Raw genomic sequence first — 16100 nt, 5'->3', positions numbered from 1 at the left:
TAGTTCTTTCAGATAAAACTGTTTGGCAGATAACAGAATCGGTTCGCATACTGAAACTGAAAAGTTACAGTTCTTTAACCACACCCTCATAATTATTCTTTGTCCTGTTAACATTCATTAAGCTACCACTTCTGACATTCCTAGCAATTAAAAAAACAGGAACATAGCAACTTGTTTAATCATCTCCATATTTGTGTTGAGTTTTTATTTCAGTCCTAATTCTGCCTAACAGAACTAAGTCAGCCTATAATGACAAGCTAACTTCACTGTAGACTATTCACAACCCTCATCAACATTGATAAACCAGTGGGCTTCGGATCCGAATCGTCAGATCAAGTAACTACCAGCTACCAAAAGTGCTAAATGGGTCAAACAGCTTTCTCTTGTTTGTAACATGCGTATTCACACTGAACCGAAACACTAGCATTGCTCTTAATACATTAGGAATTCACTAGTTTACCTTTAACTTTCATTTGTTTATTAACTGCTCAGTGAAGAGAGCTGTATTTGTGGTGGTCTGGTTGTCACATGAAGAGGATGAAATTAAGCTGAATTTTTGCTTGCCAGGTACGAAGACTAGTGATACTAAGAAGCACAGACTTCGTACAGTTTCTTGTCGACCTACCACTTCATGGATTCTTTCGCAGTTCAGTTACATAAGAAATATATTTTCTGAAATTCTTCTGTTTTCAAGATTTTATTAAGAGCAAGTAAATGTAACTTTAATCAGCATGATCTGTATGAGCCACATATTACGCTACATTTTATTCCTAATCAAAACTACATTATGGTGCATAATGTCCAAAGTGTGATTTACAGTTTTATTCCCAAAATCAGAAGTTATTGATCAGTCAGTGCATCTTATAAATATTACTAAAATTAGTCCTACAACATGCACCTTAAGAAAAGAAATGAAAACACTTGACTTAGCAACTAAGTTTTCAACATTAGAAATCTACAATTTGGCATTTAACACATTGTACTGCTTACATTTAGTTATCTCTTACCAGCTCCGAGTCTGATGCCTTGCAGGTTACATCATCGACACCCTTCTTCTTTTCCAGTGTTTTTGGGTGAATGATCACCATGGTAATGCACATCTTTGCCCGAGCCTGTTCCAGTGCACACCAAGGTGTTCGGAAGTCATCTTTACCGGTGGCTCTTCAAAACTAGTCTTCCGGCTAGGCAAAGGGGCTCGTGTCCCATCAGCCAAAGTCCCGCCGATCCTACTGGAATGTCCTCTGCAGCTCCTTCACTCCCTGTGCAAACAAAGACAGACACCCTGTGAGGCTGTGAAGAGCTTTGTTTCCCACGTCATAAACTAAAGACAGAGCAGCAAAACTACAGGCTGCAGACACCCTGCAGCTCCATTTCCCAGTGACCTTTACACAGCATTTTGTTACAGTATCACCAAGGGAAAAACTCCAGCTTTGGGTGTGACGCTGCTGCCACACACACTGAGAAGGAGGCCCAGCACACTTCAAGTTTAACACCCTCCATCTCTGGTACCCTGGAAGTAAGGGCACCAGATATGGAAAAAAGAAAACTTATACTTTGTTTATGCTCCCAAACGCAAGCAGTCAAGCAACCACATTCTCTCATACTAATATAGATAAAATAACAAGCATAACAAGTGATGCATGTGAAGTCCGTATACTGGTAGGTCACACCTTAAACACCCACATACAGTGCCTATAGAAAGTCTACACCCCCCCTTGGACTTTTTTACGTTGTATTGCGTTACAGCATGGAACCCGGACGTATTTAACTGAACATTTTTGCCACTCATCAACAAAGTACTCTATAATGTCAAAGTGAAAAACAAAATCCCGACATTTTAATAAATTAAAAATAAAAAATAGAAAATAATTGAATGAATAAGTATCCCCCCCCCCCCCCCCAAGAGTTAATACTTGATAAGACCACCTTTGGCAGCAATTACAGCTGTGAGTCTCTTTAGGTAAGTCTCTATCAGTGTTGCACATCTTGACACTGGAATTTTTGCCCATTCGTCTCAGCAAAATTGCTCAAGCTCCATCAAGTTGGATGGGGACCTTTTGTGAACAGCAATTTGTATGTCACTTCACACATGCTCAGTTGGTCTGGGCTTTGATTGGGCCACTCCAGGACATTAACCTTTTTGGTTTTAAGCCACTCCAGTGTGGCTTTTGCTGAATGTTTCGGGTCATTGACCTGTTGGAAAATGAATCATCTTCCAAGTCTCAGTGCTCTTGCGGATTGCAGCTCATTTTCCTCCAGGATTTTTCTGTACCGAGCTCCATCCATTTTTCCTTCTATCGCAATGAGTTTTCCAGTCCCTGCTGCAGAGAAACATCCCCAAAGCATGATACTGCCACCACCATGCTTCACTGTAGGGATGGTGTGCTCAGTGTGATGTGCTGTGTTAGGTTTGCGCCAAACATAAAGTTACATTTTGGTCTCATCAGAGCATAGAATATTCCTCCAAATTGTTGAGTCTCACATGCCTTTGGGCAAACTCCAGCCTAGATGTGATATGAGTTTTTTCCAACAAAGGCTTTCTTCTCGCCACCCTTCTGTACAAGCCAGATTTATGAAGCATGCATGCTATTATTGTCTCATCTACAGTTTCTACCATCTCTGTCATGGAGGACTGTAACTCCTTTAGAGTTGCCGTAGGCCTCTTGGTGGCCTCCCTTACTACAGCTCTTCTTGCCCGAACACTCAGTTTTGGAGGACAGACAGTTCTGGGCAGATTCACCATTGTTCCATATTTTCTCACCTTTTTAATGATGGACTTCACTGTTCTTCGAGGTATATTCAATGCTTAGGAAATTTTCTTGCCCTGACTGGTGTTTTTCAAGAACCTTGTCTCAGACCTGCTTGGAATGTTCCTTGGTCTTCATGGTGTAGTGTTTCCTTGGAAAGACACTAAGTGGGGAAGCTCCCAGACACAGGTGTATTTATTCTGAAATCATGTGAAACACCTCAACTGCAAACAGGTGGACTCCAGTCAAGTAATTATGTGACTTGGAGAAGAGAGTTGGTTACTTCAGAGGTAATTTAGGTGTGTCAAAGGGAGGGGAAGAATACTTACGCATTCAATTATTATCTGGTTTTTATTTTTAATTAATTTAGTAAAATGTCTGGATTTATTTTTTCACTTTGACATTACAGAGTACTTTGTGTTGATGAGTGGCAAAAATTCTCAGTTAAATACATCATAGTTCCATGCTGTAACACAATAAAAGTGAAAAGGTCCAAGGGGGGTGTAGACTTTCTATAGGCACTGCACTTACTCTAAATCCACATACACTAGAAAGCACACACAATACAGTGCCCTTAAAAAGTATGGACACAGCAAAGTCAAAACTTATTGTTGCTCTACAGTCAAGCAATTTGTACTTGTGATCATAAGATTAATTAAGTACAATATACTGTTATGTACAGTACAATTTGTTTTGGGGTAACCCCAAGGATAGGAAAGGATCATCTAGTTTTTTCACTGTTTTCTTCTAATGTACTCTGGTTGCATTGGCATTATGTTTTGGGTCATTATCATACTTCACAGTGAAGCACCGCCAAAGACTTATGAAAAAACTTTCCATGGAAAGAAACAAACTTACAGACAAAATGTTTCTGAAAACATCAGAATTGATTCTGCTTCCATCCTTAGTTACATCCTCAGAAAAGATGAGTGAGCCAGTCTCAGAGGCAGCCATGAATGACCAGGCTGTAACACTAACTCCATAATACTTCACAGATGAGGTAGTGTTCTTTGGAACATCTGCAGTTCCTTTCTTTCTCCAAACTTTAACCTTTCCATCGCTTTGGTAAAGCTTCATCCTGGTTTTATCTGTCCATAAAACATTATTCCAAAACTCTCCTGACACACCTTTGTATTTCACATCGGATTCCTGGTTCTGATGAAGTTTACATCTTGCGGTGTAATCTTTGCAATTCTGCTGTTTCAGTGTTCAGCAAACTTTGAATTTTGATACCTTCACCCCTGCACTCTGGAGGGCGTTGGTGATTTCACCGACAGTTGTTTTACGGTTTTATTTGACAGTTCTGATAAATTTTCTTACATCAAATGCAGCTGTTTCAATTTTGGCTGATTGGTAATTATACCTGTGGTTTCTTTCTTCTTCAATATATTCCAAATAGTTGACTTTGGAATAAACTGAAGTTTCTGTGCTATGGTTCTCATTGAGTTTTCCTTTTCTTTCAGCATCAGAATGTGCCAGATTTTCTTAATTTTCTTGGACTCTAAGTACTGATGCTAGAGCAAGTCAGGTTAATTCAATGTACACAGCTCTCTTGTGGGTGCCTAACTACCCAACAAGAGACACCTGTCCACTAAAATAAAGAAGCTTAAGGCTATCGATTTGTTTAATTGACCCAAGAGGGTAGAAGTACATGGACTTTTTTTTTATTTTATTTGATAGGAGCTTCCATGTGAAGTCATTAATAATAATAATAATAATAATAATAATAATAATAATAATAATCTTATAATTAATGTAATTATTGTCTTATAATATTTATATGATTTGTTTTCCTGTAGTATTCAATGCACCACATTACATTATCAATAGCCAAATCCCCACCTGGAATTCCCAGGCAAACTTGGATATCTGTGTGACCTTCTGGTTATCCAAACATCTCTCTCCATTAGCACTCTGACACAAGCTGTTAAACAGCTGATTAGAGCCAGATGTAAACCTGCAGCATTTAATCCTGTTGCTTGGTTACCACTCTATATGTTATATGAATCTTTTTAGGCTTGATAAGGGTTGTCTACCTAAGTATCAAAACACCTGCAGGGGACATAACTGTCCGTTACAAACATTATGAACATAAATGAACAGAGCAAGGCAGAGACAAAGGAGGAGGGAAGGAATAAAGCCCGCCGACCTAGTACTGGTCCTGGTAGTGTCCTCCGAACAAAGGACTGTTGTGCGAAAGATAAAACACCGTGGGAAACAAAGGAGTGACATCAGGAAGGAATCACAAGACCCCAATGGCCATTCACTGGGGAGAGGGGAGCCAAGGACAATCCTCACAGGGCGAATAGAGACAGCCAGTGTTTCATTTCCATCACTCAAAGCCAACTGCATGCATATGATTCACATTACTGTCATTTAACACTACATGTCAGCATCGTAAAATGGGACTTGTATGGCTAATTTTCGAAAGGGAACTTGGGTTCTTGCTTACTGGAAATTACCTTTGGGTCATGGGTTGAACAACAGCCCTGTCTCCAGAAAGATCACAAGACAGGGGCAAACCTCAGTCCAAATTCACGAGTGTCAGTAACAATTAAAAGAGCACAGTGGCCTGAAGGTGCAAACCACCAGAGTGAGGACTCTGAGATTTTCTCTCAAATAACAAGAGATGCACACTTGACTGAATGGTGCATGTGAAAGTGAAACCTTAAAAAATCAAAGATCAGACAAAATCAAGATCAGCCTTGCAGCCTTGCAATCACATTCAGCCTTGAAGTGGCCCACCCTGTCAGAATATGATAAAAAAATGTAGAAACAATGATAACGATGCATTCATGTTGCCCTGCAATTACAAGTTGACTTGAAAACAGAACATTACCAAATATGTCTTTAAGACTGTGTTGGGATGTCTGTAAGAGGCAAATGCACTTTCAGTTTATCAGATTTTATAACTGTGACACAAGAACACACCATAAGTCACTTTAGTAATCAAGGGGACATCTAAAACACTTATCCAAGCAAAATAATAGGTCTGGTGTGATTGCAACACTCTCTGGCCAACTCAAATGAATCCATGTTAATGAAAGGACTCCTTCAAGACGCCTTCATAAGTGTCCTAGTGAGAACATACGTTATTACTGCCATATGCACCATCTCTGGGAGTACTTGCCTAGCAATGAAAATATAAACATCTGAAAAATATTTTTATGACTATAAAGTGCAAATACCTCTTTCCATTGTTGACATACAGGTTGTTCTATGTAAGGGAGGAGTAGTAAGGTAAAACAAAAGCCACAAAAACACTGTTTAACATTATAGGTTTTGCAGTCATTGGTGCCCCATGAAGCACTGAAGCCTGGGGCAGCTCTAGGGCCTGCAGTGGAAAGAACTCTATTGTTTGTTGTTTGTGATATTTTAAGGGAGACTGCAAGTCCTTAATAAAACAAATTTACTCTACCTCCTGCAAACTGTGATAATGTGTATCTTCTACCTATCGTACTGCAAGATCCTGGCACAGTCAGCGCTGTATTTACATGAGGATGAACGCCTAAAACAAATGTCATACATCCCTAGACATGCTCCTTCAAGAGCCTGCAGGCCTCCAGTGACTACATCCACTGCTACCTCAATAAGTTCAGTTCACGAAACCACTACAAAAATAGCCTTTTAATTTAATTTCTGCTGATTCTGAAGACTCTCTTTAACACCAAATATAACCATCCCTCTTTCCTCCACATGAAGTCTCCACAAATTTCTGCAAAACATTTCACTATTAATACTTTCTTTAACTTTTAAAACGTTGCTATTGTCATGATACTCAAGTCATGTCAATCAATTACACAGATGAAAATTGCACCATTATAAAAGGCACCTGATATTAAGAGGGCACAGTTGCTGCAGTTAATTAATCCCAGAGCATGCTACAGTGATGACAAAGTAAAACAGGCTGAATAAGACGCACAGGATTGATGCACATGTTCAGCTATTAACAAGCCCGTTTGGAAATCATATGGCTGAAGAATCATGTTCTGGATCCTGCATCCAAAAACATAAAAACCAACAAATATGAGATGGTCCTTGTGGGTAACATTTTTATCTGTGGTTACAAACCTTTTAACCTTGAAGTATAGCATGAAAGAGAGGACAATCGTATTAAAATTAAAGAATAAGAACAAGGGAGTCCCACAGTGCCAGTGGAAGCCATACAAAGATTTCTCTCAAATATATTAGTCATTATAATAATAATTATTATTACACCACTATTCTTTTCAAGAAACGCCCTGGGATTTTTTAATGACCGCAGAGAGTCAGGACCTAGGTTTTATGTCTCATCCGAAGGACGGCACCTGTTTACAGTATAGTGTCCCCATCACTATACTGGGGCATTAGGACCCACGTGGACCATAAGGTGAGTGCCCCCTGCTGGCCCCACTAACACCTCTTCTAGCAGCAACCTTAGTTTTTCCCAGGAGGTCTCCCATCCAGGTACTGACCAGGCTCACACCAGCTTAGCTTCAGTGGGTTGCCAGTTGTGAGTTGCAGGGTGATATGGCTGCTGGCCATACTCTATGTAGTTCAACAAAAATAGGAAGGAATATAGTAAGACTGAGTAATTTCCTGCCCTAGTATTTCACTACCTCTACTTGGAATCAAAACTGCAATGGCACAAGCTGCCATACTAAAGTATATTGCATCCACACGGCTCATTCTTCACAGTAGCTGCTTGTTACATTAGAGACCACACAACTTTAAAACCCTCAGTAAGGACTAACGAATGAAGTGTGAACAAGGTTTGGTGAAATAAAGACTGCCTTTACAACCTCCCATTTCTTAGTGATGCATTTTTTAATGTATTTTGCAATACAATCACCTTAGCAGAGCAGCTATCAAAACCAAAGACTTGATAGAGTACAGCTACTGCTGCCTACGCCCAGATGGAACAGAAATACGGCACATTAGGCAGACATCAGTAACCTGGACGAACCCTTTCTAATGATGAAGCGCTAAAACTCCGGGTGCATAAAAATGTCATTCCCGAGCACAGAATTTCAGGAAATGTTTTCAAGGCTCTGAGGTTTTACTTCTAAAGCTGATTCACTGTTCAGTATGTTTTGTGGAATAGAAGACACCCTTTGGGCACATTTAAACTCACACACACACAAAGAAATAGTTTTAACTTTAAGACCTTCACCCCTCCACACATTCTCCAACCTGAAACTCGTTACATGCCTGTCAGTCCAGGATCTTCTGTGTCCTGTGAGGGAGGTAAAGCTTACTGCTCACTCAGCAATCCCACTGTCTGCACCGAAGCGCAACGTTTTATCCAAGCAAGGCAAGGGACTTATCTGTTTAAATGGGCCCTGCTCAAAACGAAAACAAGCAAAAAAAAGTAAAATCATCTGCTGGTGTTTTGTTTTAGTAAGCTTCGTGCACTTCAAGGGATTTGCAAAGCAGCAGCACTCTTTCTTTGTTTTGTCAATACACCGATGCAGGCAGAAACATCAGGGGAGGAAGAGGTGAGATGAAAGCTAAGGAACCAGTTTCCAGAACCCCACCCCCACCCCCCTCAGCCTGCTAAAGCATATTGCTTTTCTTCTTTCTCTGGACACATGGAGAAAGTTGCTCTGCAACCTGAGGGATCCTGACAATCTACCCAGTACTCTGTGACAGATGGGATTTGGGATCCAGTTGATCTCTTATTGTGAGACATAGGTAATGAATGACATAGGTTAAGCACTTAATAATTTAGATTAAGGTGTCAAACTGGCCAAGGGCACAGCTGGCGTGAAAATGGGCAGACACAGAGTCCACTAGAAATCGCTGGGAGAGCCCCCTATTAAGGCAGCTCAGGTATGCGTACTGTAGATTACATTTCAGGCCTAACGAAGAGACAGCACAGATAAAGCAGAATCTAAAGCAGGATGGTGACGGGTTGGGCCTTTCTCGCAGCAGCTGGTTTTTAAAGGCTCACTCCGGCATGCAGGCAATGTTGCAGAAGTCAGATCCACGAAACCGATCTTACCGGAAACAACAGAAGAAGAAAAAGGACAGAAAACTCTCATTCTGAGGATAGATATTTTTAGCTGTTATAAAATGGGGTGGGGTGTTAACCGACTGAATGAAAGACCTTTTGTCATTTCAAACAAAAGCCTTATGATCTTAACAGAAAAACAAGAACTGACGTTACTGCTGTAAGAGACCTACAGTATGTTATTCCCAGGGTAGCGCATGCTTTGAAAGAAGTGATCTCCTCCCACTGCCCGAGCCCCGAGAGGCAGCCTGGGGCCAAGCATGTGGATCAACACTCCCTGGACCACGCAGCACCTTTCTGTCTTTCCCACTTCTCTCACCAGACAATGAAGGCACCATTATTTATAGGTCTGTCATCACAACGCATCTACCACTTAAACAGGCTTACAGCTCTCCTGAGTTTTCAAAATACAGAGAAACCAGGAAGCAATTTCATGCTTTTTTAAAAGTTTATTTTCACTGGGCTGAATCCAGGAAGTGTTTTTTTCTCTCTAATTATATACTTACAAAATACAGAATCTTAATGCCGAAAAGAAAACCCTCTCAGACAGTACAGACCCTATTGCCCTTCTCTTCAGAGTGGCTGGCAGTAATTTACAGCACAGCCTACAGCAAACTCCTCCTGCTCATCCAGAGGGTGTCACTCACAGCTGGCAATAAATCACTTCCCAAAGCCCTGCCAGCCAGGGCTGAAGCCTCAAATGTACCAAAGCTCCAGATTAATTAAATCAGGTCTGGTTGCATTTCTGAACTCTTGGGAACGCTGGACAAATTAAGAGCATATGAAATTCGAATGTACACAGTACATAGTAACAATTCTTTGCTTGCGTTACTGAATCAGCCAAGGATGGCAAACGTGGATCATATCCTGTTGTTCTCATACTAAACCAACAGAGCACTGCACCCCAGCGTGGTACAGGCAACCGTTGGGAATTTCACTGAGGGAATCAAACAGATCCTTGACCAACTTGCCTCTCCTTCAGGTCACACGATCCATGGAAGGGCAGAATGCTGTTTCCTACCGTACCACAGTAGGAACCATTGAAATCAAAATCATGCGGAGAAAATGTGCCATCTTTTCATTGCATCTGAATGATGAATAGCAAAATATTTAAGGCGATATTTAAACCAACCCCTAAGTACTGTGAAGCTGAACAAGTCCTGTTATTAAAATTAAATGCACATTTACAGAGGCAGAGAAAATTTCTTTAAGAGAGCCTTACTCAGTATTGAGCCAGAATACAATGGACGAGGAGCTCTAAGGAAAAAAACTCACACCTGGGGTATCAGCTGCAAAGAAGCAGATTACTGTTAGGATGAGTACTGCTACTGTAGATCTGTAGCAGTGGCTTTCAAAATAGTAAATATAGGGCACAGAAAATACTTCTCAGGACTAAAGATGAAACACAACAGATAGATTTCACTCTTGTACAAGTATACAGCCGTAGTCATAAATCGAAAACGGTGTCTCAGAAGCATGAACAGAAACAGATGCATGCTTGGCCTCTTTGTGTTTTCTGAGGTTTTTCTAACTGCTTTGACATAGATATTACAGAGGTTCTGTATACAAATATTTTTTCAGCTGTAATTTTAAAATTACAACTCAATTCATTCACAGAATTCTGTTGTCATAGAAAAGAAAACTTTATTGCATTATTTATGCTCAAAAGACAGCATACTCATTGCAAACACTGTAGCATTCACCTGGACTGCATCAGTGGTCAAAAAAAATTTTTCTGTGTTGGGAGGTGGCATACTTATATAATAAGTTTTATTATATCATACTTTATGATATCATAGTATATATTTATCATAAGTATATATTTATCATACTTATATAATGTCACACCTTGTAAAACCATCTCTCAGCATACCTGAATGTAAGATACAAATTTTTCGACAGCTCCACATGACATTCATACTCCGATTATGGAAATAAAAAATAAATTAATCTACTCCATTAACCCTTGCTGGATCATTCTAGAAGTTCTACTACACTTATACATCCAGGAGTGTTTATTGAAGCATTCTTAGTAACCTGTTATTTTTTTTAATTAGACTGCGCATTGTTTAAAACAAGCACTATCTACTCAGCAGATTTTATCAGTTGCAAAGTCATTAGTAGTATGACATCGTTAAGCTCTCAGACTGTGCACATAAAACTTTATTTGCCACATTACAGAAGGAAGACATGGTATTTTAAAATATAATAGCATTCAATTCTCCATGGCTAATAAAAAGCAAGGGTCTGTTCAATGTTTTTTGTGCTTTATACAAACCAGAAGCTATGCCATTAAAATATTTATTTAAAATCAAATTGCAGAAAATAGAGTGTAATACATTATGTAACACTTAACAATTAATAGAACCCTTAGAGACTGCGTAGCAGGATTAAAAACTGGAAGAATATTGCTTGTGATATTGATTTAAGTTTGCAGGATTAGAGCAGTACACAGATCATATAACTCTTTACAGCCAAGGTTTCCCAGATCTTTAGTTTCTACCAAATTAGACTAGGGTTGACCACTACCACAGTTTAAGAATTCTACGTTCCCATTTTTAACCAGAAGCCGACCTATGTTTTAATGTATTGTATAGTATATTTTCCTCAAAGCAATATTCACTTGTTTGGTCCCATTACGAGGTGAAGGAACAATGTACATAAAGGAAAAGCATACTTACTGTAATAGTTTAGTGTTTTGCGTTAACTCTCCTGTCTGGGGAAAGCCTGGCTGAAAGGTGAAGAGTGCTAAACCCCCCTCCCTAATGAGGAATAAACCAGGGAGGCTGCTACAAGGGTGAAGCTGGGGTGGAGGGAGTGGAGTTAGAAAAAAGATGTGCAGCAGGCAAGTCTCCATGTGTAAGAGAGCGGAAGTGCCAGATTAGAATTTGACCTGCTCCCGAACGTCTGTTTAACAACTCCATACTGTACGTCAATGACTTCCGGAAGGAAAAGCAAATAACTTTTAGCTGGTGCTTCACTCTCCATATGATTAAAATGAAATCCATAATGCATTTACAGTAGGTGTTCCCAGGAACTGGGGAGGGCAGAAATGTTAAAGGAGGTAGAAAGAAAACTCCTCAAGTGTGAATGTATGTAAATGTGTGATCTTTAGCCAGGCTATGAGAACTATAGAAAAGACACAACTTCAAAAATAAAATCTTTTTTTATGAAAACAGCACCATCAAATTTGCCCATTACAAATTAACATCTGGAGTCACCTGAAGGCAATAGGAGTTTGTATTGTTTCAGTGCAACACTGAGCTACCTAAATGTGTCCGATGTTCTCAAGACCTGTTTTGTTGCACTTAAAGGGCTGCTACACTATTCTCTCTTGTTGCTTCTGATGATATATTTTCTAGAAAGCTTAACAAATTAGAGACCTTTTTTTATAACACCATCCAAAAGCAAATGAACACTCAGATTAGTGTTGAAAAAAATAAAACACACAAAGCTTCACTATTGCCCTTCACAATATATGCAGCACTAATGTAATTCCCATCCTTGCAGTTTTCCTTACAGTCAACTAAGAAGTCGTTAGAAGCTGACAGCTTGAAAAAATTACCTTTGTGCTTGGCTTACTGTTTACTGCCCAGAGTCAATATGTGGTTTGAAGTTATTCTGGTGCCATTGGTATTCTAGACTGGTAAATCATACCTCCAGGTCCCGATTGCTCCACTTCTGGTTTTACTTTCAACCAGATTTTATTTTTTTTTAATCCTAAATGATCTCTTTAATAGACTTTGAGCTTTTAGCCTGTGGTACTGTGGGTATTTGGTCCAAGGCAGTAAAGATTATTATTTATAACTAAATTATATTTAATCTATAACCTTGTAACTGGAAGGCTGTAGTTCAAATCCTAGGTGAGACACTGCAGTTGTACCCTTAAGCAAGGTAATTCACCAGAATTGTTCCACTAAATGTGTCCACCTGTATAAATGGGTGTAAATGTAAGTTACCTTGGTATCAGCTTTTAACTAATTACAAATTAGTAATTAATTAGCAATGTGGGGAAGGGGTCTGTATTTAATACAAGTTTTAGATCTTCAAGTAAAATCAAAAGTCCAGTCTCAATATGATTTCCGAGTTGAAATCAACTAATAAATACATCTGTACAAGGGCCTTTTATAATACTCATCGATAAATTGCACTTAAAGTGAACTGATACCATTAGTTCCTTTTTACTAATGGTATCAGTTACCATTAGTAACTGATACTAATCAGTATCAGGAGAGAAGTATGATTAACTACTTTTGCTGTACTGTCCCTTTAAATTCTTAAAGCCTAAAACCTCAATAGCATAACAAACCTGGTTACTGCAGGTCGAGTAAAAAAAGCAATCTAACATCATTTAGTACCTTACAATACAGCTATCACAATTTCAGAAATGTTTCCAATATTGACGAATACACAGACCGTGGGGTTCCTGGCTCCTTTTCCTTCCTGCATAACATTCACTCCACTTAACTTTGTATTTATCATACTTTGTCAGAGACAAATACATACAGAATGCAGTAACGAGATAAGTCCTTTTCTTCTCAAAGTTTTAAAGCCAGCAAGCATTAATGTCATCTGTAGATTAGCAGTCAACAGGAACCCTCTCATTTGCCAGTGTTATCAGATCTTTATCTGTGACTTCTCCTGCGTATCTGGAATAAACCAGAAAATTACATTCCTAATTACAGCAGGGCTCGCAACCTACTATGGTAAGGAGGAATATGCTTCCAGGAAACTGAGAAATGATACTACATTCCTTTCCTCCAAATACATGCATAAGTAAAATAACAAAACAACTCATGCGAAGGCAATAAGCTGTTCTTTTCTACTATCTATTAACTGTCAGCCACCACAGCTAATAAATAGGAGACAAAATTCTGTAGTCACTACCCAACCCCTTTACCCCAGCGTACTAGACCACCTGAGTCGCAGAGTGCACGTAGAAAACACTCGGTCTCACACCAAAGCTGAAGCTGAATAAGTGTTTCAGTAACGACTGCCTTGTTTGCACAGCTAGCCGGGACAGAGCACAGCGCAGCAGTACAGGAAAGCTTTTGTCCCGCCAGCGGTGCTCCGGGCAGTAACAAAGCTAATCAATGATCTCTCACTCCTTCTCCCTGGTAGCCTCTCTTTCACAGCGGTGGCTGTACTACTTCTCGAAAGGGATCGTAACCACCACTCTTGAATAGCTCAGCCATGTTCTGTTTTGCACGCATTGTTACTCAAAAAATGCGTTGAACCTATGATAAAGCTACCTTCTTCGGAAAGGAAAACGAAGGAAAAGAAAGAAAACGAAGAACTCGAAAGGAAAACAGCTTCTCTAAAAAGATCAGGGCATAAATAGAACTGTGCCTGAAACTAAATTTCATATCTCGTAAATATATTATTATACATATACCTCGCATGCATAGAACATGTCGACTACACGGTTCTGGTGTAAGACGACTGTATATGACTAGTGGGAAAACAACGTGCGACTATACCCGAGTAATGCAATGCAATGCAATGCAATTCTGTGACGTACTTATGAATATACACACAAACTACGACACAATGCAGAATCCCCCAACACAGCCATAACATCTGAAGTCCACAAAAGTTTAAACCTCGCGATGTGCTCTTTAGTTACCAGCGCCCTGCAGAAACGCTGCGCCTGATCGCTTTAGCTAATCAATACGGGCAGGTACTGGCTGCCCAGCCAGAGTGCTGACAACGGAGCGTAAGCAGAAAGCAGGAAAGCACGGTGTGTTCGGCAAAGCAACTTCCAGTAGTTATCATAACAAGAATTGTTCCGTTAAAGACCAGAATTCTATAAATGCATTGTTTTTATTGCTATTGTTGTTTTTCAATAAAGATGAATACCCACAGGGATGAGCATGTTGTCAATTCTCCCGATCAGAGAGAAGGAATGTTCAGGATCAATGGTCAGTTCCCTTCTCGCCTTGCCAGTCAGGGAAACTTAGGTCATCTTCGATCACGTCGACAAAGGCCAGCGGAGAAACTGGCAGCTTTCATGCGGACACCTTCTCTCACAGGCTCGCCTGTGAGTGTAATAAAGTCCACAGCAGATTCTTCACTTTACACATTGTAACAATATCCGCACACAGCCGAACCATTTCTGCGTTGAAGGGGGGGGGCGCGGTTAAAATTCTTATGTTAATTAATTGGAGAAACACGATCTCCTTGACCGGACTTTTCTCTGACGATGACCTGGATTTTTATTTAGATCAGTGTCGAATTCTAATATCCAGGATCAATGTTCTGACTTACTGACGATATTGTATAACTCATTATACCCTCTTTAACTTGGCACTGTCTACTCTAGAGTAATTGTAAAAAAAAATAAAGTAGCCTGCTCAAGTGCTGGAATTGCAACTTCGACACAGCTTATGGTAAAATCAGACCGATTTACTAGAGCGTTTTACTGGTATTTATGAAGGCCAGGAGGACCGCGCATCTTTCTGGTCATTAAAATACATAAAAGACAACGCATGCCACTGTAGCGTTCTTTCAAAATGAACAAACTATTAACATGTACATGTGGACCGAATGGGTATTTAAAAAACTTCGTTTCCTCTGTGTAATCTATAGAGATTATGAAATACTCGTACAGTATATATGTTGTGGTCCGCCTTTAGTAGATCTCTTGTTACACACGGCTGTATTTCAAGCGCTATCTGGATCTGTGTGTCGAATAGTACTTCAGAAAACACTTTAATAATACAAACTCCTTATCGGTGATGGTATTTTTCTCTAATAGTTGGGCTGGGCACTTCTTTAGAGAGCATCTTTCATAGCGATTTAAACATTCGATTCAGGTCAGCTGGCAGCAGAAGAAGTGAAACTATTGAGGAGTTTCTTTACTGCATTAAGTCTGCCAAGCACCAACATGATAGAAAAACGACATAATGGTTCACCCTGCAGTATTAAGTAGGAGATCCAGTAAACCTGTCAAAAGATAGATCTGCAATGTAAACTAGAAAAATACTTACCGTATTTGTATTTCCCTTATTTCAGCCCACCTCTTCTTTTCTGGGAACTATAACCACCAATCTGGATGGAAGTGTAATGTAGACAGGTAGACAGAATTAAATTCTGACATATTTCCCTGCTGGTGATTTGTTTTGTTTTTTTGCAATGTAATGCTTGATGGCTTTTAATAGGAGTCCAGAAAGTAAAATCCTTCTCGTTTCCACAAGGAGGCATAGCCTCTAAATCCACACTCTTGATTTAAACATTTTTTTTGGAAATCTTTATTAACATGCTTTAAAGTGTTTCGCTGGACAGGGAATGTAAAAACATAAATATTTGTTGAATTATGCATGATTTTTAAACAAAGTATCTAGTATTAAAACTGGGAACAG

At 39.6% G+C, this 16100-nt stretch overlaps 1 protein-coding gene across 2 annotated transcripts in view; it reads right to left on the bottom strand.

Moving 5' to 3' along the window:
• Positions 1–14828, bottom strand: part of fam53b (family with sequence similarity 53 member B) — a 40418-nt gene extending 25590 nt beyond the window's left edge. The window contains exons 1-2 of one of the 2 annotated variants that reach the window (XM_088635137.1): positions 14603–14828; positions 1008–1259 (exon numbers count right to left, since the gene is read on the bottom strand). In XM_088635137.1, coding sequence (XP_088491263.1) covers positions 1008–1100 — 93 coding nt within the window. In that variant the 5' untranslated portion in view covers positions 1101–1259; positions 14603–14828. The remainder of the gene's footprint in view (positions 1–1007; positions 1260–14602) is intronic. The other variant, XM_088635136.1, reaches the window with a different exon arrangement.
• Positions 14829–16100: the final 1272 nt, after the last annotated feature.

Source organism: Lepisosteus platostomus, chromosome 6, assembly GCF_059453375.1.
Source record: "Lepisosteus platostomus isolate fLepPlt1 chromosome 6, fLepPlt1.hap1, whole genome shotgun sequence".
Classification (NCBI taxonomy): Eukaryota; Metazoa; Chordata; class Actinopteri; order Semionotiformes; family Lepisosteidae; genus Lepisosteus; species Lepisosteus platostomus.
This window is presented reverse-complemented; position numbering and strand designations above follow the sequence as displayed.